General features: G+C 40.3%; 1 protein-coding gene across 5 annotated transcripts in view; it reads right to left on the minus strand.

Annotated features, from left to right (window-relative positions):
* TOX (thymocyte selection associated high mobility group box) overlaps positions 1 to 25,805 on the minus strand; it is a 298,440-nt gene that overhangs the window by 117,247 nt on the left and 155,388 nt on the right. For all 5 annotated transcript variants that reach the window (XM_019925288.3, XM_033842927.2, XM_073794417.1 and 2 more), the window contains one exon: positions 17,120 to 17,362. In XM_019925288.3, coding sequence (XP_019780847.1) covers positions 17,120 to 17,362 — 243 coding nt within the window. The remainder of the gene's footprint in view (positions 1 to 17,119; positions 17,363 to 25,805) is intronic.

Below are 25,805 nucleotides of genomic sequence, written 5' to 3' on the forward strand. Positions count from 1 at the left end.
CAGTGTTCACTCATTCCATAAAACATGGCAGAGTGATGAGAGGTGAGTGGTGGTGGTGGGGATGGGGGCAGTGCCAGTTTAGACCAGTGTTTCCGAAAGGTGACATTTGAGCTGAGAAGTGAGCGTGAAGATCTGAGTCAAGAGTATCCCCAACAGCTCGAGGGTCACTGGGTGGGAGGCGAGTGACAGAAAACCAGGGTGACTGCAGCTCAGGTAGGGGCAGAAGAGTATGAAGCAAGGCCAGCAATCTTAGGAGGGCCCTCAATGTCACGTTAAGAAACACGGAATTTCTTTTCTCTTTTGTCTTAGGTGTGATGAGAAGTCACTGAAGGGTGGCCAAGCTAATGTCTGCTACGATCGCACTGACGCTGGCGTGGAGAATGTCTGACGGGGGGATGAGAGCTAGGAGAGGAGGCCAGCGAGGATACCTCTTCCGTGATCCCGAGAGAAGACGGCACTGCAGGCCATGGCGGGGGCAGTGAAGAAGGAAGCTGTGTGGGCAGATTCCAAATACGTTTTGGAGGCACTTCAGTCAAGACTTGCTGCTCATAAACTGGATGTTTGGAGTGAGAGGAAAAGATGAACCAGGTTTTGAGGCTGAACACCCGGGGTGGACGGTGATTCAGCTCACATGGTACATACTCAGGGAAACTCCCTCGCTCCAAACACGCCTTCCCCAATTCTCCCTGTTAATAATCATTTCTCGAGATCCTATTCTAACTCTACCCCTATTAGGTAGCCTTCCTCGGTTCCTCATGTCATTTTACAACTCTGTGACAGTAAGCGCCATGCTTTGAAATGCTGGATGACTTTTTAAGTATGAAACTCAATTGTTTTTCTAGACACTTGAGGGCAGGAACTGTTCCCGTATCATTTTTGCATCCTCAACATCAACATGCTCAGGGTCTCACATATAGTCACTGGAACTGAAATTCCAGTGTCCCCAGGACAGTCCCAGTTTTAGGCCTAATCATTATTAGTTAGGTGCTTTACTCTCAAAACCGTGTTGGTTTGAATGATAAATTATATGGTCATCCTACCTATGGCAGATGCCCAATACTACCTAATTATTCTAAGACTCAAGGCCTATGTATATGAATGCAACACAAAGAGGAAAAATTGGGGCTCAATTTTAGACTCTGCCAGAGTCCAAAAGAATGAATTTTCTGATAAAGAATCCAACCAAAAAGCAAAGACACTTAGTACTGCCGAAATGTGATCTCTGTCTGCCTACAAAGAGGAAGTGGAATGCAAAACGAGCTGCAGATATTCGAAGACCTTCGGGCCTCAAGCATCTTGCTATTTTAGGTAAACGTGCGTTTTTGGTATTGTAATTCTGTGATTTTCCATTGACATATGAAGTTGCAAAGATGGAAGAAGGGATTTCCAGATTGTACGGTATGTGTTAGAGTCGTTCTCACCTCTATTTTTAAATTAAGCAGCAATAGGAAGGGTTTGAAATGAAACTCCCTGATACTGTCAACAGGATTACTGTCATAAACATTTGATCAAATATTCTCAAGGCAAAGGACCTATAACCAGGTTTATTCCTTGTCAGAACATTTGTTTGCCCTCTCGTGGACATAACCCTAATCACTTTCTCATCTCCTGCATTTTATGCCTGAGTGGCCGTCTTCTTCACAACTTGGACCAAGAGCGCCTTGGGCAAGATTCTTCTATCCTGGGTAGAATGCAGCCCTGCACTCATGCAGGTGCTTACCCAATCAACTGTAATAAGAAGAACCCATGATTTTGTGCATCATAAAGTTGTCATCCAGGGGCCTGAGGAAACCCTTTTGTGATCCACGATTCAGAGTTACGTGCATTTGTCTCCCAGTAGATGTTTGATATTTTCTCATCAGTAATATATTTTTCTCAGTATTTTGATAGATTGCCCAGGGAGATTTAATTCCTAATTTCATCTTTTCTGGCCTCTGCAGGAAGCTGTATACTGTAGTCATTTCTTTTCTGTTTACTTTGCCTGTGTTTTTTGGAATAGTTTCAGTGTTTCATTTCGTATCACAGGGTCACTAGAGAATGGCGCGAGAACATGTGAGGACAGCTGAGTTCCTCCCCTTCCTTTCTGTACAGCGCTTTACTGGCAAGAAGAACCCTGCAGATTCCACATGTGGAGGTGCCCCGTCCACAGCCACAGCCACAGCCCATGTCCCGCGGCCGTTTCACCCTTAACACCAAAGCTTTCGATGGCAAGTCACATGAGAAGATTACCTCCAACTCTTCAAAGTAACCATGCTTTACAGCCTCAGAATCTATTATTTTTTCTTTCTTTTTTTTGTCTTTTCTTGAAGTATAGTTGAGGTACAATATTAAATAAGTTACAGGTGTACAGTACAGTGATTCACAATTTTAATGGTTATATTCCATTTATAGTTATTATAAAATATTGGCTATAGAATCTATTATCTTTTTAATTTAAAAAAGCTAAAATTTTAAATATGAATAAGAAAGCATTACTTTGCAAATCATATCAGTAACATATAGTATAACATTTAATTGTCTTAATAAAACCTCACATGAGAATTAAGGAAATCCCAATATTAAGGTACATTCAAAAGAAACAGATGTTTATCACCTGTTTAGAATTTACTGTGTGAGAACCTATGATGATTGCCTTACTTGTACTATGTCATTTAATCTTCACAACAAGAGAAACACACTCTGTTGCTATCTGCATTTCACAAATGGGGAACCAGCTGAAGTCCCCTGTGCCAGGTCCTGCAGGTAGGAAGGGTCTATCTTCTTCTTCTTTTATTTATTTATTTATTTATTTATTTATTTTTTGCGGTACGCGGGCCTCTCACTGTTGTGGCCTCTCCCGTTGCGGAGCACGGGCTCTGGACGCGCAGGCTCAGCGGCCATGGCTCACGGGCCCAACCGCTCCGCGGCACGTGGGATCCTCCCGTACCAGGACACGAACCCGTGTCCCCTGCATCGGCAGGCGGACTCTCAACCGCTGCGCCACCAGGGAAGCCCAGGCCTATCTTCTGAATTACTGCATGAAAATGGAACTTTGAACTTAATGAGGTCATGTTTGGGATTCTCTGCCCTCAGACATCCCTGATTTCAGTACTCTTTCCATTGTACCAATGGAATGTGCTAGCATTCTAACTGTATCTTTTAAATTACCTTGTGCTCTAAGAAGTAGCTCTTTGTTATACCACATTTAAGGGACTGTTCTTCCATAGCTTATGCTCTCTGCCACTGAGGTGCCACTTTACTGCGCATGGACTATTCCAAATAGGCAAGGGTGGTGTGTCCCTTCCCCACTGCTGTGGACACTGGTTGTATGATGCATAAAAGTACTTAGTCTAAATAACTGCCCTGGTAGATCCACCCTAGACCAGATCCTGCTTGGGGAACCCCGTGGAGGCAGTTGAGTGCCTGGGCTCACTCGGATCGTGAATCACTGTGGAGATCTCACTAAGTGCCGACATGTTCAACCTTCCAGCCCCTCGTCCGAGATAACTACGTGTGGCGTCTGCAGGCAGAGTAAGTTGCCAGCCAGTCTCTTGCCCCACGAGGGCATCTCCAGAGCACTGCTCGCAGGAGCTGGGATGTTCCACAGGCTGGGTGAGAAGCAGGAGGCTGCTGACGTGGAGAGCTCTGAAGCCCGCATTCTGACCCCACTGCCCTTCATGGATTGAGCGTCCTCATTCGCACTCTGGGGTTGACGGGGAGGGCCCTCAGCTCGTGGGGGGCATCTGAGCACACTGCTCCTTTGGGACTTGGCCTGTCAGGATGCTTTTGTGACCCTGGCCACATTAATTTAGCATTATTGGACAGGAATGAAGAAAACCTGGTTGAAGTTTATACACAATTCACTATTTCTTTGGCTTTTATCAATTCCCTGTCATACAGAATATTCAAATTTTTATGAAGAGACAAATCAATATGAACATATCAGAAAAAGTAGCAGGAGTTTAATAAAGAGAAGGAAACACTTCTAGCTAATTTCAGATCTGCTGTCCTTGGCAAGCTGCCCAGAATTTTTACTTCTTTTATTTATAAAATAATTTAAACATCTTTGTACTTTTAAAAGTAAATTTTGTATCTTAACGATGGAGAGGAAAGAACATCTTGAAGCTGGCTGATGGTGGGTTCCTGGCACATGGCAGACAGCCCAACTACTGGTCACAGCGCAGAGCTCACAAGAACATGTCTGTTAGCATAGCCTGCTGCCCCTTGAGGCGTTAACACCGCCTTCCTCACGGAGGACTTAAGAATATAAATTTCTGGATTTTTGGCAAAGAGCTAATATTTTTCATTAGCTGGAATGCTAATTTATTCAACATGATGACTAGAAAATGTACTTAAACTGTTAGGTACTAGAGATATTAATCTTGTATCTCACTTAATCCCCCAAACCACATGGTGCTGTAAATACTGTTGTCATACCATTTTTTTCCTGTTACAGAGAAGGAAACCGAGAGTCAAAGAGATCCAGTGATTTGTCAAAGTTACCAGCTAGAATTCCAAGCCCACCCTTTTTTCATTGGACTATAAGATCTCTCTTTTCCTCTGCTCACTCTCTGATTATATTATTTCAGCAAGGTAAACATGAAGTGAGCTTATATTGTTAGAAAAAAAGAGGGCAGAATTGGGAATGTCGTCTGGCTGGCACAGCTGGTGTGAGCGGTGACGGCGTCAAGTCCATCAGAAACCTCCACGGGGGGACGGAGAGAACCGGAGGCCCCATTAAGCCTTTCAGTGCAGAGTCATCAAGCCCTCGCCCTGTGAGAGGCACAGCCCCTGCCTCACCAGGAAGGCAGAGTGACAAAGACCTCGGCCTGCCTGCTTCACCACCTACAGGCTGCCACCTGTGTAACCTGCCTCTGTCCACAGTCCCTCCTGGGCAAGGTAAGGATCACACCTCCCTCTCCTAGTGTGACTGTGGGGATTAAGGAGGAAACTGTGTAAAACACTTTGCCCAGGACCTGGCAAGAGCAGGTGTCCAGTGAACATCAGCACAGTAGTTCTCGGAATGAACCAGGCAGGAAGGACACTAGTAACTAGAAGAGGAACGACAGACAGCATGAGGAAAACCCAGACAAGCAGCTGTGGGGGCTTCTGAGCGGGGGGATAGCAAACAGCTGACATGAGGCACACTGTCTGCCAGGTGCTGCTTGAGGGCTTCAGATGCCTGGACCCACTGAAGCCTCACAACCCAGGACAACGAGGCACACGAACTCACTCGCGCACAACCACAGGCAGCCAGTGAGCGGCCAGGCAGGGGCCAGGTCTGGGCTGCCTCGTCCCCTGAACCAGCGGGCGTGCCCAGCACCCACACCGCTTCTCCAGACCCGGAGGCCACTGGTTGGTTTCTGCAGGTGACTGGCACTCCCTGGACAACTTAAGGAGTGGACCGCATCTGGGAACTTGAACTTACAGAGTCTCACATCTTCCAGGTTTCATATACGTAACCCTCACCTTTCCAAGTTAACTGGCAGCTCCTGGATTCTAACACTGCACGTGACACCTAGTGGATTGGAGGCACAATGAAGACACTCCAAAAACATGTGAAGATTAGGGTGAAAAGCCAGCTAGAAGCACCCCTGCAAGGAAGGCAGTGTCTGCTGTTTGCTGGGAAACAGCCCCGTGGGCTGCCATAATCAGAAATGAGGCTGCTTTGGGGAAAGCAAGAACAGCCGCAGAAACAAGAAAACACCCCAGGTAACACAGTAGCTGTTGACCAAAGGTCCCAACCTGCATCTTCCCGGTGCGGGGAATGGCCATTGCCAGCCACTGGTACTCTCATGATGGGATAAGAATCCCCAACACACACACACAATCAATACCTAAATGTGAAACTGCATATACTTATGTAGAAGGAGAGACAGAGATACATATATAGATGCGAACAGCTTACTTTTATTCTATCTGAATATAGTTACATGGTTGAGCCTGACTCGTCTGCTCATCCTGGTAATTGTTCAAGCACTGTAAGATATGTGTACCACACATTTTAAAGCATTTTCTTTAAAGCATGTTAAAGAAAATGCTTTAAAATGCTAATAGCTTTATTAGTCTTTTGATAGTCTTAATAATATAATGGTTTTAGCAATAGCCTTTATGAATCTATCATCTTAATTAAAGAGGGACTTTATTTTTCATCCAGATCATTTTCAAGTTTCATAATGTATGAAGGATTGGTCCTATCTCGATTTGGTAAGCCATTATTTACGTCTGCTGGTTAGCAGAAAATGTGATTAACTATGCATTGCATATAAAAATATGAAAAATGTTAATAGTGTAATATGTTTTGGGGCTTGAATAATATTTTATTAAAGACAATACAGATTTTGATTAAAAAACCCCCAAATCCCTTAAATGTTAATAATACTTTTCAAATGTAACAAATCTTGAGAAAGTTTTTTGCCTATCCTGAATTATAAAAAGGAGTTGAATCCTCCTTCTGTCAAATAGTACTTAGATTTCCCTGGGGAATTTGTATACTCCCTTAAATTCAGAGAAGCTCAACATATCAATTTTGTTATTGTATATCTATCAAAATGTTAAATATATTTATTAGGTGGAGGAAAAAAAAAAGACCTGTTCTCTGGATTACTATGGCATTTGTGATATTGTAAATGATCGAGAAAAGGAAAGATGAATCGAATATTTTAACGACTGCCCCAAATGGTTAAAGACTCTGCAGCACGTCATACCTTTTCTCCAATGGAGTGTGTGTTGCTTCTGGCAGAGAAATGTATATGAATGACTAATCTAAAACGACAAATATTATGTTCCTGTAGGTACTATTTGTCCACATAAGAGAACTCAGAACTTTCAAACTGGAAAAAACTGAAATGGAAAAAAAAAACAAAACCTGCTCTTAAAATGTTCCCATATGCTCTAGATAAGAACAGTTAATGAATAATGAAGGAAGTGGTGTCTTGGAGTGAGACTGGTTCATTGTTCTCCTGAAAAGCATTTTAGACTAATTCTCCTATGATTCCATGACTAAATGGATTTATAATGCACCACTTTAATGTTAATAATCTACTCGCCCAAATCAAGCAAACAGCAAGACAAAGATTGAATCATTTTGTGATTAAAGAAAAAAATCAACACTGGTCATATGAGCCAATCTTTAACAAACATTAATTCTCCACATTGTTCCTTCTGCCCCCAAGATTTTGGGGGACTAGGCAGAAATTTGTTCCTTTAGATGTCTTGTAATTTTGCTGATAATTTTTCTCCATAAAAATAGCTCTACTCAGAAAATGAAACTGTTCATCTAAAAAAGATCAACTATACATTATAATTAGTTATCAAATATATCAATTTAATAGTGGTATGGGTTAGGAATGATTAGTAGTGAGTTGATTAAGTGTTAAGACTACAAAATAGATTTAAGTTTAGGGCTCAAATTCATTTAGCTAAATTGAAAGTATTATAGCAGTCTTGGTGCATTTAGACCCCACAACACATGATATTACACTTTTTTAAAAGCTGTAATATTTGTATTATTTTAGAAGACTACACAACTTAGAAGTGTCAGCAAAAAAAAAAAAAAAAAAAAAAGCAATAATGATCCTGTACTTGTCTGGGGAAAATTTTAAGGGTTCCACTGGGGACAAAGGAGTTCATTTATTGGATCAGAAATAGTTATCGAAGTCCTACTATGAGCCGAGCACTATTTATAATACCGTTATTAATGATGTCCACATGGAAGTCTGGACAGCGAAACCAAGTGAGCTCTCAGGGTGTCTAGGTCCTCTTTTCTGCAAAGAGCTTGCCAGGCAGAGGGAGAGGCAGCAGAACTTCTCCCCTCCGCCGGGGGTGGGGTGTGGGGCACGTCCTGAGTGCTAAGCTAGGGGCCAGGGAGGGAAGGCGAGAGTCGGAAGGACACGTGTGCCTCGCTCAGCTCAGGGCCTGACTTAAGTCCAGGCTTGACCCATGAGGTGCTGTCATTCTTACTTAGGGTAGAGGGGTGAGGGTGGAACGCTCCTCGGACCCGAAACTAGGAGGAGACGCAGACAGCGCTCCTGGACGGGGGAAGGGCCGGGCGGAAGGGCCCAACGCAGGAAGCACACATCCCACGGAGCCTTCAGGTATACGATTTCTCTCCTGAACAGGCTTCCTTTCTCACTTGCTGTTTATTCTTCTCACTCCCACCTCTTTTTCCTCTAGGCTCTGTGTTGCTTTTCCCCAATTCCCCCTCAACACTCTAGGAAATATTTTATTAACAACTGGAGGGTGCAGCTAGTGACCGAAACTTCATTGCCAGGACCTGGGGAGTCTTGCTTATGGGCCTACTTAGAACCTATTTGTCCAAGGACAATTAGTAGCGCATAGCTATATTTTTCTTCCCTCTCTTTGTTTGCAAGTGCTATTTAAATAATGGATACCCAGCCAGAAAAAAAAGATGCCTTGAAGAGTAACACCATGATGTCCTTCCCAGATGTTTGCCTTTAGGATGAGAAATGAGTTACACAGAAACAAGATGGGGAATTGCTGGCTAGATACCAATACAGTAAGGGACACATGCTGTGGGAGTGATCGATGGTTCAAAAATCAAATATGTCAGCAATCGATGATGCTATTAAAGAGACTACCGTAAAATGTCCACGTGGGGACAGAGAAGTATTTGAAAAATTCAGAAATTAATCTGCAACCTCAGGCAATGTCTGGAGCTCTGCCTCCCATCGTGGTCGGCATTCCTTAAAATCACAAATTAAAAAACAAATAGTTAATTTGATGTAAAAGTTGAAAAATATGACCTCTGAGGAAAGGTTAAAGGAATTGGGGTTATTTGGGCCAGGTAAAGCACAACTGCAGGACTGACTTAATAATGTCAAAATACTTGAAATCAACTGTTCTTCAGGCATTCAGATGTCTGAAGCGGACACAGCAGAGTGAAAGTGCAGTAAGATACTTCAGTTTAACTTTAATAAGGAACTTCCTGGAAGGAATCTAAATCTCTTACTGCAATTTAACTTAACATTACAAGGTTAATTAAACACAAACAGACTACCAAGGAAAGCTGTGGAATCTTGGCTCTTAGATCGAAAACCACGTATCCTAACTGGTTTAGGTTTACTTCTGTCTGGAATTAAGAGACTGGATTGAATAACTCCCCGAGTCTGCTTACAGTATATTATATAACTGGTCTTATAGCTTTCTGATTTCTTCCGCGCATGGGCGAGGCACTGATCCACATGAACACTAGGGGTGAAGGAAAAGTACAGCAAGCCCTACATACAACGTGAATCTTGAGTTTTCGTACTTGGCATAAGAAAGGAGAAGTGTTATTTTTACATTGACTCCTTTCCTGAACACTATTAAGGAGAGCTCTAGTTTGAAACAATATTTTATTACAGCACTAAAAGATAGTCCCAAACCATTAGCATACTGAGTCCACTGAACTACTTATCAACACTACATTCAAAGTAGTCTGTTTTGAGCAAAGAAAGGGCTTAAGTAGAGCTTAACAACTAACCGCCACCAACGCTTATTTTTAGCCTTATTAGGAATCTGACATTAAAAAAAAAACCCAAACCACACACTTTTATTATATATGGTAAAAAAAAAAAGAACAAAAAACAGCCCATTTTTTCACAGTATTACAGTGGTTTAATACATTGCTCTCATGTGCTGCAATATTCAAAAAAGGATAATTTGTGAAAAAAATGGCTATAACTGCTAAACATTTAATGAATTATGGTATAATTCTAAATAATTATTCTTCGTCTTTTTTCTTCTGTCAAAGTGGGCAAAATCATTTCTTTTTATTGCTTTTCTCTCCCTATTTTTTAAAGAAAGAAACAAACCAGGGTGACATCCATTCCATTTTAAGCTAATGCTTCTATCATTTCATATCTGAATGGGGCTGACATCATCAGCTCCTTCGTGTCCCAAAAGATACTTAGCTCTAGTCCACTGTTAGATAATTTATGCATTACATGAAATAAGATATCTCCAGATTTTGAAAATATTTATTTTAAAAACAGCAATCAAATTGTGTGTAATCACATTTTCTGCCTGGCTTTGAAAGCTACATTATTCAATATGCCAGTGGTCCTTTCCATCATGGCGACATATTAGCAATTCATGCTGCTCTAATACATCTGACTTCCTTGATGTACAGCACTCCCTACAGACCCAGAGAAACATTCCTCCTTCAGTTCCGTGTGTCCTGCGCAGTACCTACCGAAGTGATGGTTGTCAAAACAGTTGTACAGTGGCCTTTGAGTGCAAGGTGTGCCATGACTGAAAGCTTCAAATGACAATAAATCTGAGTATATACATTATGCTTGCTTTTGTTGCCTGGAAAAACTAAGGCATTCGGGAAATAAACCCCCCAATTTTATTGCCTTTTAGCATTTTTTTCCATTTTAAACTCCAGAACTGGAAATTTGAAGCATTCAAAGAAATTGAAATCTCCTTTGTTGCATTTTTCATTGTAAATTTTCTATACTGTGTCATTAGGAACCACACTCTACAAAAAGCCCAGGTTCTAAATGAATCCTTTCTGTGAGGCCATTCTAAAACTTTGCACGGTTTTTCTTTGTATGAAAGAGCTTCTGTTGCCTGCACAAAGAACAAGCGATCACCACATATATCGGCCAGGCAGGAGCCTTCGATGACTTTATACAAGGTTGCATTTTGCCTTTTACCAGTCCATGGTGAAACCCAGCAGTGAATGTGCCAGGGTGGAGAGAAAAAGGAGAGGCTCTTGATTTCAGTTTGTACGAATCAAAAGATTGTTCTTAAACCATGAATACTTAATATGAACATTTTCTTATTTTACCCTTCTCCCAAAATAGCTCTGTAGTTTCTTTTTAACAACATGAAAACAACATCACTTTATTCTTAATGGCAGAATAATATTTTCCACTCAAAAGAAATGTTCTGTCCAACAGGTTCAAATATCTTAATAACCGATTAGGTTTTGGGGTGGGGGGACAGGTAAAACACTGAGAATCTTGTCCAAGTGATGGTGGGAAAAATGACTAAGTAACTAAAGTGACAAGTTGAGAGAGTCGTGACTCTGGATCATAGTTGTGTGGTCGATAGAGAATGAATCATAGGAAAATGCCAGCCCTGGAAAGGGCCTCAGAGATCAACTAGTTTTGTGGTTTTATGTCTTCTTTGGGGGCAGAATCCTATGTTCAAGGGAATTTTTACAAGAAACGTGAACGAGTGAAATGAATCAGCGCAACAGCGCTCTGGCTGATTCCTGGCTTCCCCTGGCTCCACCTGATCTAGTCCAACCCCACTGGTTACAGACAGAGTGCAGCGAATTGTCCATGGTTAACAAACTTATCCCAGGCAGGGCCTGGCCTTCCAGACTCTCATTCCAGTGCTCTTCTAACCAGATTCCACTCTTGGAAAAGCACAGGCGGTCAATTATCCACTATCAAAATAACTCAGGAATTTTGAGAGAAATGGAACTCTTGCATATTGGGTCGTGAGTGGCTGTTTAACTTGGACCTAGAGAATCAGAACTAGTTGGCACTTGTTCAACAGTATATACTAATAGAAATTCGACACTGTTTTATAGCCTGGTCTTGGAAAATATGGACTTTAAGACAATGGAATCTTTTTTCAAGTGCCAGAAACCTTACTTTTTGCAGGAGTCCTGACTGACTACTGACACATAAAATGGCACAGGGAAGAATGTACAAAAAGGAAGTGGTGGGAAATTTGGGAAGGAAAAACTGTCACCCTGTGTATGTTTCACCCCTGTATATGTTTATGGCAAGTTTCAGAAGGCAATCTAGATTTTTCTACCCTGGTGACCTCTTTATCAAAAAGGGATTCCCACTGAATATATCTAGCACCTACTGTGTGACAGGCACTACTTTACAGATATTAACTACGTTAATGCTACAACAGTATGGGATTAAGTGTCTTATTATACCTATTTTATAGGTAAGGAAACTGAGGCACAAAAAGGTTATGTAAGTTGCTCAATGTCATGCAGCTGGTTTAGGTCTGTGCCAGGATTTGAACTGCGGTAGCTGTGGTCCAAAGATGTCAGTTTTAATCAAAATGATGTGTAAGAACACTCAGTAGAAGGTAAAGACTTCTTTGGTGACTAGCAGGCTTATTGCCTTTTTTTCTTTTTTTGGACAGATGTGAAGAAGATTAAGGATTTAAGTATAAATAACTCTTTAGGAAAATCTTCTCTCATGCATTTTAACTTCTGCAAAGGAGTTATACGTATACAGTCTTGCTTTTTACATTTTTTTTAGCAAACATATAATAATACTTCCTATGTGCCAACCAATGGTCTAAGCAATTTTTAAATATTCATTTCACTCCATGAGGTAAGGACGATAATTTATCCTTGTTTTTCAGGTAAGGAAGCTGGGGTATTCACTGGTTGAGCCACAGAGCAAGTCTCTTAAGTACCCTGAATCTCCATTTTTCATTTGTAATATTGGGATAATAATACTCACTCAGATATTGATTTCTAATTACAGACTAAATTTTTTACATCTAATATATTAGAAATTTGTTGGTAATGCTTATAACCAGTAAAACTGTATCACTTATGTTGCCAGTGGGGATAAGAAACAGGTAGATATAAGAAAATTTAAATTTAAAATAAATTTTCAGAAAAGATTATATATTATACAAAACAGCAACATATATAACATATAATAATGCATGTATGTTAAACATTACAATAACCTCTAAAATATATACAATATCTAAATGAGAATTAAAATATTTTCACCTATTTGATCCATTCAGATTCTAAAATTCCATCATGTGAAAATACTAACACAAAGATCTGAGCACCCTACTAACAGAAAAAGTCTCAGCTTTAATAACACTGAAGAGCTTCTGGAAGACAAAATTGACGACAGTTGATCCTATACATAAATCTACCTAGGGTGGCTCATACTTACAAGATTTTAAAATCTACAGCAAGTTCATTATTTAGAATCCGCAAGTGTCAGCTTTTATTGGTTGTTCCCAAACTGTAGGTGACCTTGAAAGGAGTTATCAGAAAGAGCCCTGCAATTTCTAGGTGGGAAGCTTTTACTTCCTGATTCTGTAGCCATTATTTCCTCATCTATATGAACACTGATAACCTAAATTGTGCACTATTCCATTTCATACATATGTCATAAATATAGGGGCTTCCCTGGTGGCTCAGTGGTTAAGAATCTGCCTGTCAATGCAGGGGACACGGGTTCGAGCCCTGGTCCGGGAAGATCCCACATGCCGCGGAGCAACTAAGCCCATGCGCCCCACTACTGAGCCTGCGCTCTAGAGCCCGCGGGCCACAACTACTGAGCCCACGCACCACAACTACTGAAGCCCGCACGCCTAGAGCCCGTGCTCTGCAACAAGAAAAGCCACTGCAATGAGAAGCCCGCACACCGCAACAAAGAGTAGCCCCCGCTCGCCTCAACTGGAGAAAGCCTGTGTGCAGCAAGGAAGACCCAATGCAGCCAGAAGTAATAAATAAATAAAAAATAAATAAACTTATTAAAAAATATATATATATATATATGTCAACAACTGATAAACCAATCAATCATCTGGTTAAATTTTGTGATCACGTTATACACGAGCAAAGTTGCTGGGAAAGAGTTTTAGTCAGTTTTTATAAAGACACATGAAAAAAGTATCTTATAGACCTAAAGTTACTTCAAAGAAAATAATCCTTAGCCCTTTTTAAATATAAAATATGGCAGTATGAAGGGTTGTTCATCTTCAGATTCATTGATTTGGGAATGATGTGCAAACAACTTAAGAGCTCGTATTTCTGTTCTCACTGTCACCACCCTGTGTGTCTTCACACTCCTTGCCTGAGTTACAGCAACAGAGGGCTCCTCAGACCCTACACAACTCCAGTTTCCTGCCACTGCGATCCCTCCAGAGAGATGCCAGAAGGGTTTTCCTATGACACTGCTTTCATAATGCTTTTGCTTTGAGTGAAAACAGCCAGTGGTTTCTTAGACTCCATCATATCAAGCCCACAGTCCTTAGTGATTTTTGAAACCTTTTGTCAAATCTCCTAACTTAAAATATCCAGCCTGCTTTTCAAATGCTCTCTCTCCTAGACGCCTTTTCTTTCCTTTCTGTTTGTCTAAATCGAAACCATCTTTCAAGACATGACTGCCGTCCTACCTTTTCCACTAAGTTTTATAAACTACCCAAACCAGATGACTATAATCTCTTCCAACCAGGATTCCTACTGGGTTCACGGCCAGTAAAATTGTGTTTAGCCCTTCTCCTGTCTCTAACTGCTTGATGTTTCACTCAAACTGTTTCATACTTGGTTACGTTTTTTCTGTAGTTTACAAGCTCCTGAAGCACACTGACCGTATTTTATCAATCATTTGAGCCCTTTCGAACATTTAGAGCACAGAAGGCATTTAAAATGTACACACTGAGGAGTGGCATTCTAAACACATGATAGCTCAAAATAAGATTGGAGATGCCCCTTGTTTCTCAAAGGAATTAGTAGACTCCAGTAAAGTTGGCCTTTCCAACTTTATTAAATTTCTATTGCAACTTTGCAGTATTATCAAACTCTGGCTCTCGCAATCCAGTCAGAGACCCAAGCCTTGAAAAAGGACTCTTAAAACAAATTTCATCTCCAAATGTACTTTCTTCAAGACCGCGCTGGCTTAAAAAATGGGTTTCCTGTAGATTTAATGTTAAATCAACATAATTAACTGGACCTATGCTCTCCAGGATAGTAGCCACTAGGTACATGTTGCTACCTTAAATGTAATTAAAATACAATAAAATGAAAATCAGTCTTTCAGTCACGCTAGCCACATTTAAAGTGTTCCATAGCCAATGACTATTGCTACTGGACAGCATGCGTAACAGAAGAGCCATCCTCACAGGAAGCTCTACTGGACAGTGCTGAGGCCTATCCAAAGTCTCGCCAGAACTTAGTATGTTGGGGCAGCTTTTTACCGACAGCGTAAAATGCTCGGACCAGTGCTGTGAGAGGCAAACTAGACGTCCACCTCAGAATACGGTTTGGAGGTACTGGGAAGTCTCACCATCCTATGAAAAACCCAAATAGACTCATTGTGCCAAGAACTGGAATGGAAATTAGAGCTTCACTCGCTTAGTTTAGGCTGAACAGGGACCCTCTGCCTTGTAAAGTGTGAAAAGTTCCAAGGGAAATACCATGTTGATGGGAAAATACCGAAGTCCGGTTTCTGACAGTGGGTTGGGCGGAAAGGAGCATAAAGAATTAGGATGGGCAGAGGCTCCTGACAAGGAAGGGGGGAAGCGTAGTAGAGGAAGGGCCTAGAAGGTGGTGCCACACAGCTGCGACTAGATCCAGTCCCGAGCACATCATCTGAGGGTGGAGTGACTTGGCAAGGGCAGCAGAACTGGGAAAATTCCAGGTGCATGTATGCTGAGGTTGCACAAGCACCTCTTAAAGAGTGAATGGCGAACTGGGAGGGTCCTGGAATGCTAAGAAGGCAAACTATATAAAAGAAAAAGGGTTTTGAGACTAAAACTATATAACTGAGTATCTCATTATCCTCCTGTGGCCCAACTTCATTAGCACATGAGGAAGAAGCATAGGGGACAAAACTGGTATTTTATGTGCTGTGTTCGTCCTTCCTCTCCTTCTCAGTGAACAGGGAAGTCTATAAAGCATGACATGGACACCTTATTGGCTCATGAGCTGGGTCTGAAGGCTTAGCCCCAAAGAGGAATAGGCACGTGATTTTTCAAGGTCACTACTTTGAAGTACAACATTCATCAGAGTTACACACTTAGCATGTTTTCTAAAAAATCCATCTTCCATTTTATGAAGCCACGGTTAATACTCTTAGCATAAATCTATACAGGTGGAGAATCATCTAAAAACCGGGACAACGGTGTCGAGTTTTTTGCTCCTGCTGGTGCTGGGAACAAGTCCTCCCCTCTTGTCCACCCAGCTAGCTGCCGGTTCTGAGGAGAATTCTATACCCTACCATGGCCTGTGACATTAGGCTCAGGGCTTCTTTCCCCCAAAACTACTATGGGATCTCTTTCCACTCTCCTTTTGCCCCCCTTTCTGTTCATGATTAACAGAAAAACCTTCTTGTGAAGTCATTCAAGTTAGAGATACATCACCAAATGATTTAGGTAAGTGATAACATGAAACGCTTTCCTATCAGAAACAACGTAAGATGAGCAAGTTAATCGATTTGTTCATTGTGAACATGACAGAACTGTTCAGTGGCTTATAAAAATGACAACAGAGATGGTTGGACTGTTAAGTGATTGAACAACGCAAACCAAAGAACGCTCATTAGAAGTCACTGTTAACCTGAGAGAGAGTTTCATTACATGGTAGAAAGCTCTGCCCTTGGCCATATACTACTGACGATATTCTCTACTCCTTGAGATATAGACAGAGAAATTATTAAGGTTTTAGATGACATAAAAATCAGACAGAAAGATTTTATGATGTCAGTATTTCTCAAGCATGGGATACTCGTTAAAAATACAGACTCTTGGACTTCCTGGGTAGGGGCTGGGCATTCAGTTTTTGCTAGTCTTCTGGGTGATACATAGTCTCACTAAATTCGAGAAGTGTAGAACATCAGAAGATTCAAAGTGACGAACAAAGTCCAAGAGACAGAAACACTTCAGTAGAGATAAATTTTGATCACCCAAATTATACCTTCCAAATAAAGATGAAAATTGTTTTCTTGCTTTCCTATTATATAAATTGGTAGAATTTGAGAGCAGAAAATAGGGCAGCAACCAACTTCCACAGCAGTTCCTAGAAGAAGTGGGGATCTTGCTTGTGGTGAAGAATCCTGCACTAGATGAGATGTGGCACCTTTATGATAACTTTTTATCTAAAAGTTAACAAGACATTTTGACCATATGACCACACATTCAGTGTCAAAATAGTATTTAGGACTTTGAGTTATAAATATGAGTGATCAAACATGTAATTAATTGATTTTGCCTTGACTTAAATGGAAAATGGAAAATTGCTTTAGGATTTTACAGGATTTATGGATTTAGGATTTCATAGCTAAAAACGATTCTAGTTTCAGAAAGCCACGTTACGATGATTGAAAGATTCTCACGTTAATTTCGACCTTGTCCTCGCTGTGTCCCCTGCTCCCCCACCACCAATCAGTCAGCAGACCCTTACCACAGAAATGGAGTTGGGAAGCAGCGCTCCGTCCTGTCCCAGCATATTGGAGACGGTGATTTCAGGTAGGTCCATGTTTTGTGGATGAAACGGTAGCAGGCCATTATGGTTCATTGGGTGACACAGAGAGTGGTAACCAGGTTCGACCTCATTCAGGTGCACCAGCGAGTGGTCGGGGAGGGAAGGAGGAGTGATGGGTGGAATGTTAAAGTCTTCGCTTTCCAGGCTTGGACCAGGGTAGGACTGAAAAGACAATGGTGATATTGATGCAAATTATCATCCCCTTCTTTTCATCATGGTGAACAAACACACATGACCCTTTCAGATATTATTACAAGCATCATTAAGGATTTGGCAAAGACACTGCAAACACTCAGATTATCCTGCTGCAATTTCTCTATCATGCATGGAAGAAAATCGCCTCGAAGGCATAGCCACTTCTTGTATAAAGAGTGCCACCATTAAGCAGTTTTATTGTTCCAAGAAGCTGAAATCAAACAGATTTCAAAGGTCCCATTAAAATGCTCCAGAGTTGTAATCTGGCTGAATACCTTTTTTCATGGGAATTGTGGGGAAGGAAAGGCAATTTATAAAATTAATATTTGATCAAACATGTTTCGTAGGGCTCCCTACTGCTCAGATCATGAGATATAATAAAATGAATTCCAGAAGTTCTAAGGCAATTGCTTCTGGGTTTTGAAGAGCTACATGCTCACAACTGACAAAAAAAGTTGGTAAAGCAGTAGCTTAACCATGTTGCATAAGTGTGACTTCAGAGAAAGTGTCATATATGAAGATAATGCCATTAAAAGCTATTTTTATCATGAAGATTATGCCATCAAAATAAAAATGAAGATGGCTTTCTTGATTTCTGACTATTCACATTTATTTGATCTACCCCTAGAAGGCAGTAAATAATTTTGTAATCATTTAAATGCGGTTCGGCCAATTTTGAAAGACAAAATTACACAAATATCATTATAATACTAATTTAGGAATAAAAGTCAATCAGTAAAATAAATAACAACATACATGGGGCTTTTTCTTTTAGAAAGTAGCTTTTAGATAAAACAGGAAGGGAGGGAGCAAAGAAGGAAGACAAGAGTATGTGAGGACACTCCTGCTTACAAATAGAATGTGGTAAACATGGAACATATAAGGAGGAACTGAATAATAAAATACTGTTACCAATTCATATCAAAACACAGCAATACTTAGCAGTCTTTAGAGAGCAGGTACCATAGTACGAAGGAAACAGAGCGGGTCCAGATAACTCTCGCAAGCCTATCTTTCAAAGTACGCGAGTCTTCCTAGTGTCTGAGCACAGGGGTAGCGAGGACCCGCTTGTCTGGCAGCAGCATGCCTGCTGGAGTGTGCGAGATTGGAAATGAGCAGACTGAGGGTAGGAGCCAAAGAAAGGAGTGTAGGGGAGTGTTCAGCCAATCAGCTTCATGCTCCTGCTTCCAAGTGCCTGGGGTTATTTTTTTCCAGATGACATCTATTTGTCTAACAGAAAGAAAACCTTCAAGTTGCACTTGCTAAATGTTGTACAAGTTTTGATATATTTGTTTAGGTTTTGTCAGGAGACACGCTTAAATGAAGAGCTACTTGGAACATCTGGCATTGAGACGTGGTCCCGTAGAGGCACGTGTGGGTTACAGACTGGGGGCGTATGAAGGGAAGATTTAATTCATCTCTGCAGATAATTTTTCTTAAGTATCTAAAGTTCTGTTAAAAGAAAAAATCACCAGCACTAAAAGTTCAATCGTAAGTTATCAAAATTTCCTGTTTACAGTATCTACCTCTTGTCTGAAAAATATACTAGTGCCCTGTGTCAAAACAAGCAAGTTTGATTAAATTCTCATTTGCCTAATATAATTTAGACCTTTAATCTGTAGACCTAAACCATCAGCCCCTGGTACAAGTATTCACATAAGAAGCACAAAAGACACAAAATGGTGGGGGGTGGGAGGGAGAGGAAGCACACTTATTAATGCTGGCTTCGTAGAAAGCACTGTATTGAGTCCTTTGACTATGCTGTCTTCATTTAGCCCTTTGTCTTCAATAATTCTTTGTGTAGCTATTATTACCCTGTTTTCCTGAACAGAAAATTGAGAGTTTGAAGTTAAATAACATTCACTTAGCTGGTAAGCAATCAACTCAGTACGTCTGAGGGACGGATATATGGAGGAGGAAGGCGTTTTTAGTTCTAACACTTCCATAACTAGTTTAATTGCTATTATTTTATTAAGCTGAATGATACAAAGTTGCCAATACTCAACTGTTTTTGATCAATAAAATTTCACAATTTAAGAATTAGTATTAGCATTAGTATACGGTTTTTCCTATTCCCAAATTCCATCCCAATGCCTATCCCATTAAAATCAAATATTTACTCTAGAAGAGCACAAGTATTCATAATTTGTCTTTCTGACAACATTTCAAAGGCTGAACTTGTTGATACCTATCTTTTAAGAAGTTAATTGACATCTGTTTGAAACCTTCCTGAATAAGATACAATTAATGCCAGCCATAAAGGAAAAAGATGTTTTTAACTTTATAAATGACATTAAATCTCTGAAATACCCAGGGATAGTCTACCTATGGTGTACTATAAATTTACATTCTAGAATTTCTCCAGTAGTTAAATCTTAATTTGTGGTGTTTTAAAGGAAGGTTTAATTGGTATCACTTTACGTCCAGTGATAACAATTGTACTGCAATTTAACTAAGCTACATGGTTTATTTTCATGTAATTACACATTAATGTTATTTAATCCGTGCACTTACATACCAAAACCACAGATTCCACAACTTAACTGGTAATGGGTAGTTATGTGGATCAAGAATTTTAACAACAAAAGGTTACTTAGTAGTTTCTATTCTTCACATTAGAAGTCATGAGATGGTTATTTGCCAGGAGCCTATTACAATGTAATCGATGCCATATAAAAGTAGAACAGTAATTGTATAAATGTCAAAATGTCACAGAACTCACAAAAACTTCAATGCCAGACTAATTACTAATTATTTTTTAAGTTTGGAAATGAATTAGCTAATTCTTCAACATTGACTTCCATGGCATGACATCTTTATTTTGATTTCTTAAAACCTAATAAGTTTGACTTAACCACAGTAAGTTATATATTAAGAGGCAATTTGCAGTTTAGGGGGTGATGTAACAATCGCATATGATTCAGTATTTTCCCTCATTCCCCATGAAGCTGCCTGGTTACAATCAGTGTTCAATGTTTGTTGAATGAATTAACAAATGATCACTGAATGAATGCATACAAGAAGAAATGAATGTGAAGATGACTCTTAAAAGGCGTGAAGTTTATGACTATACCACTGTTATGCCATGGGCTTGAATAAATATCCTGTATTCCCAAGAATGCACTGGCTAGATGACAGCATGGTATGGAATGCTGATTGCTCAGCATGTTGGGAAGCCAAAAGTACTGTATCCTGTTAAAGATGTAAAGGCTTAAGCAGCCTGAGAAAGGCTGGGGTAGGGTAGTTTAGTGTCCCTCTCTGGCTGTTGATCTGTCCCCCTGAAGTGGTTTGCACTCACCATCCCATGGTAACACAGAAGTCCCAGAGGATTCCTAAGGGCGAGTTTGGGGCCCCCTGGCTCTCAGAAGTTGTTGGAACCTAATCCCTACTGCAGCTAGCTAAGGACCTGGTGGAAGCCTTGGTTCCGCAGCAGGATCCCTTGGGGATGGCTACCAGCAAGGGCCTCACTAGACAAGTGGACAGAGAGCGCATGAGAGGGTGCTCTGAGCACAGAAACAGGGACATTGGTGATGAGACCAGGGACTGAGTAGTCAGAGAAGCTTCAGTGAAAATCATTCCTTGCACTTTCTCCTGATTCAGGGTCCTTTTCTGATTCGGGCTTATTTTCCTCCTTCAAGTCTCAGTGAGGCCAGGTATTAAAAAAAACTTTCATTCTCCAATTCTATTGAGACCAAAGATCATTTGATCCTTCCTAAGACCTTGCATATCCCGATGAGACACTGGGCTACTTTTTTTAGCCTCAGTGAGAGACCACCACGGAGTCAATCCATGGCGTGTGAGGTCTGGGAGGCTAGGTTCCAGGCTACAACGCTGGAGAAGAGCCCCTATGGCCTTTCAAGGTGGCATCGCCTTCCTTATCAGCCTTTCTAGTGCCTCTTACCCCTCCCAATCTAGAGATCAGAATCTTCTCAGCAGCTGCCTCTTCCCCAAGAAATGATAAAAGTCAAGGTGACCATCTACACAAATGAAGAGAAAGTACTCAGGGTTAACGATATGAAATTCAAGACAATATATTTAATTTATCTTGGATCTTCACCATGTTAATGAAAGGTAAACTGGAAACAAAGCAGCATGCAAAGTGATTTGCTCTAAACCATAGCTAGTCTGCATGATCTAAATGAGTCAAAGACCTCAGAATTATATTACTGTTACTCAACCAGATTCTCCCTGATCCTAAGTTACTCACTGGTCCTAGACACAGGAGACTCTCCTTCTGTTGCTGGTGCTGGGATACGGCTCTATCCTAGAGTAGGAGGCTCTGTGAGTCCCTGTGTGTCCGGGGAGCAGAAGCCAAGAGTCATGATACGTGGGTAGAATGGGCTGTGCTTTCACGAGGCTTGGCTAACGCTGGACTATATATGAACTTCTCAGAGGCCATAAGGGGACTGTTGGAAGCATTAAAGTAGTAATTTCAAAATTATCATCCTCAAGAGACTATTTTTATGGTTCTAAATAATAGATCCAGTGACTATTTCAAGCCATTTTCTTGAAACCTTACCACTGGCATTTGCATATTTAGCTTACAAAGTGCTACATCTTTCTCCGATGAGGCGACAGATCTTGGACTGGTTGAGAGTACTTATTATGCTTCCTCAGTGACTGATAAGAAGGCCACGGAACATGCTGGAAAGACTGGAGGCTCTGGAGTCCAGCAGACAGGGCTGCTGCAGGCTCTCTGAAGCATTTATCAGTGTGGGTTCTGGGACAGGTTTCTCCTTTGAGCCTCAGTTTCAAAACCTGCTTTATGGGGTTCTTATGAGCATGAAAACAAAAACATAAGATAGGTAAAAAGCCTAATAATATATGTCTGCCACATAGAAAGTTCTTGATAAATGGCAGCTTTGGCATAGCTATGGTTATTGTTAAATGTGTTTATATATGCCATGGATTGGGTCATGTCTGAGAAAACAACTATAGACCAAATAGGAGAGGATTTAGACATCGTAATAAAGGAATTTCAGTATATTTGCCATTGATCAGACCTCATATTGAAGCAAAGTGTAGCCCTATTCATACATAATGTATTCATTTAATTGCTCCCCATAAATAGCATTTGTTTTTATTTTAATGGGATTAAATTGCAGTTTTGAAATTAAAGAATAAAAAGATAGTGGGAAATGGTGAATAGGCGAAGATGCTGGAGAGCTCAGGCAATAAGGACCTCATGTGCAGAGGGCCACAGCTCTGATTCTTCAGAGAGCTCTACTGCAGGCCGGCACCCAGGCTGATCAGTTCCTGACAGTTCCATCCTACTGACCCCGGTAAAAGGCTAATGAATGTGTGAAGCAGAATTTCAGTGTCTAAGTTTGCAACAAAAGCTATACTTGCTAACATACTGTCTTGTGTCCAAAGGGAAACTATATTCCCTGGGAGACTGCTGTCAAATTGCTGATCAGATGGTTTGTTTTGGGGACAAGAATCAAGAGTTGGGTTAGGAAAGTAACAGAAGATCCTTCCGATCTGTTTTGATTTGATCTTTTGGGAACCTTTCTAGCCTCTTGACTAAAGCCATTGTCCTTCCCCACGTCCAACCACCCCCAGCATCCCCAATTCAGTGACAAAGGAAGGAAAACGTCTCATCTGATTTCTGGACGATCTCATTCCCCTGCCTGTTTAGTGACATGCTCACATTTCTTTTTCATCATTTTGCTTTACATATTCCATGGCCTGGGTATCCTGTTTACATTATTTTCTCCTTCTGCAATCCACACTTCCTTTCACTACAGCCTGTTCTTATTTTTTATTCTTATTCTACATTATTACATCTGGAGGTGGGATGTTAATTAGGCTGATTTTTCTTTTGACTACAGAGAATTTATGTTTTTGTACTGTTTAGATAGAGTGTTAATATATGCTGACTGGGACCAAATAATGGGAAATCTCTACTGGACTTTGTCTTTTCTTCTCTTCTAAAACTCTAGTTTCTCCACCAGAAGGGCCTTGTATTTGTGGGGTTTTGTCCACATATTGCAATCATTATACAGAGTATTCAATCTTTGGTGACAAGAGGTCCCATAACTCCGAAAAATTCAAAAGCTATCATCTTGTACATATCTTTAAATTATGTGATGGCTTCATGCAATCATGCACACACTAAAAATATGGCTATGGTTATAACACTGTGAAATATGGTTCTCATATAGATCTTTATCTGAAAGATAAATAAATAGCACTGCCATCAAATTTATGTGAAATGCCTTAATTTTTAATCTATAACATAATTTCTGAAAGTTCAGGATAGAAAAATGCCCATGTTTAAACATGTTTCATCTTGTATTATTGAAAATTCTTGTTGCATAATTTAAATAACTGAATGAAAAGCAAAGTAAATTGGGTTCATTAGAAAAATAAACTTCCTCTGTATGTTTTCAGAAGTTGATCTTGAATGTAATGGTGATTTCCCTAGAAAGAGTTTAAATAGCATCAACATTATCTCCAATTTCTTTTGAGAAGACCTTCAGAAATAGGTATTTTTCAGATTCTTTTGTTTCTGCATGAACAAGGTTGATAGCTTGAAACTATAATGTATTACTGTGGAAAGCTTTGGTCTGTTACATAAATCATCTTAACACTCAGCAAGAATTGTCCAACAGTGCCATTGATGTGCTCAAGCCAATGATCCTGCAAACAATTTTTTTGTCTTTCTTTACATGTTAGACAATAGCAATAAATCATCTTCATTTAAAAACACACAATGTACTAATTTTTCAAGCAACAGTTATCAAAATGCATTTTGGGTAGAACGTACCACATTTATTTTATTTGTGCTCATTAGTTTTTGTAACCTTATTAAGTAAAAGGCAATGAGAGCTTCATTTGTCATAGAAGCATTTGTTGTGTACCTACTGTGTGTAAGGCATCCCACAAAGTATGATTTGAGATACAAAGAACTATAAGAGCTTGTCATAAAGGAAGTAAATTAGAAGAGATATAAAAACTTAGGCTTCCAATAAACAGCATGTTCGATTGTCAAACTAAGTGATATCTGAGTGTAAATGAAAGAGGAATTATTTGAAGCTGGGATGATGGGGGGTGGAGAGGTTGTTATAAGCAGATTTACCCTGATAACAGGACCTGAAGATCAGACACTTCTGCTGAGATGCAGTAGGTGATGAAGGGAAGACCACAAAACTGACAAACGAGCGAGTCCAGACAGTGCAGCAAGGAGGTTCAACAGGGAGGTCAGGTCTTCAACATCTAAGAAAACTTCAAGGGCAAGATTGAGCCCACTGATCAAAAGAAACTCTGGGGTACTGAGCCCAATGCGAGCCTCTTTTGGGACTTGTTTTTATTGGATCATTGAGAACCAGGGTGCAAAGCCTCAATGAGACCAGAAAACAGGGTTAGCTTGAGGCCGCCCCAGAGAGTATCTGACACTGGGGCTGGGTTTGGGAGAGCTCTGACCTTGAGCTGGGGTTAACAGGCTGAAGCTTTCAGGATCTGTGGGTGTTAGGGCAGTGGGCCGAGCACTCTCAGATCAGGGGTGGGCAGGGCAGGGAAGTCCAGCACTCTTCTGTGTGCCATGACTGCTGCTAGGGCCACTCTCAAAAAAAAGTTTCTGGGAAACAAATAATGTGGGCCCCCCCACCCCCCAGCACAACCCAAAACCACACATGGACGATGACTAGGGAGAGCATATTAAAGTGGGGAAGCTACTTCTGAAACCCTAGGATGTTCCGGTAATAGGTCATCGTTCTGTATTCAGTGTTTAAAGGGGATAATTAAAACATTTAAAATTTCATTGCTTAGCATAGATTTTATGTACAAATGCAGTCCATCTTTTTTAGTTTTCCAGATGTCTTCAGTTCTCACATTGAGTTCTGAGATTCACTTCTACAATTTTTGGGGGGTTTATTTTATAAATAATACATGTTAATGAGTGAAAAAGAAGAAAATATACCTGAAAAAAAATCACTCGAATTCAACCACTCAGGAAAAAAAAAAAAAACCTACACTATTAAAACATGTGCATTCTTTCAAGAATCTTTTCAGTCCATATTTGCTATCTTGTTTTGGGCTTTTGTTTTGTTTTTAATAAAGCTCTGATTTTGGAGCTAGAAATGCTATATGCAAATCTCATCTCATCTCTTAGCAGGTGTAGTTACTTAATTCTTCTAAACCTTAGTTCCCAAATCTGTAAAGTAGGGTTGATAACAGTATTCAATTCATTAAGGGTATATCAGGATTAATTGAGATAAATGAGATAATGATTTATATCATTATTATTATTACAAATTACATTATTATTACAAATTATTATTACAAATTATTTAAATTTGAGTAATATACTAGCTCATAAGAGCTATCAATAAATGTAAGCTATATTATTATACCATCATATAATTTAACCTGGTCACTTAAAAGGATGTGAATATTTTTCATGTCAATA

This window comes from Tursiops truncatus, chromosome 17 (genome assembly GCF_011762595.2).
Source record: "Tursiops truncatus isolate mTurTru1 chromosome 17, mTurTru1.mat.Y, whole genome shotgun sequence".
NCBI lineage: Eukaryota > Metazoa > Chordata > Mammalia > Artiodactyla > Delphinidae > Tursiops > Tursiops truncatus.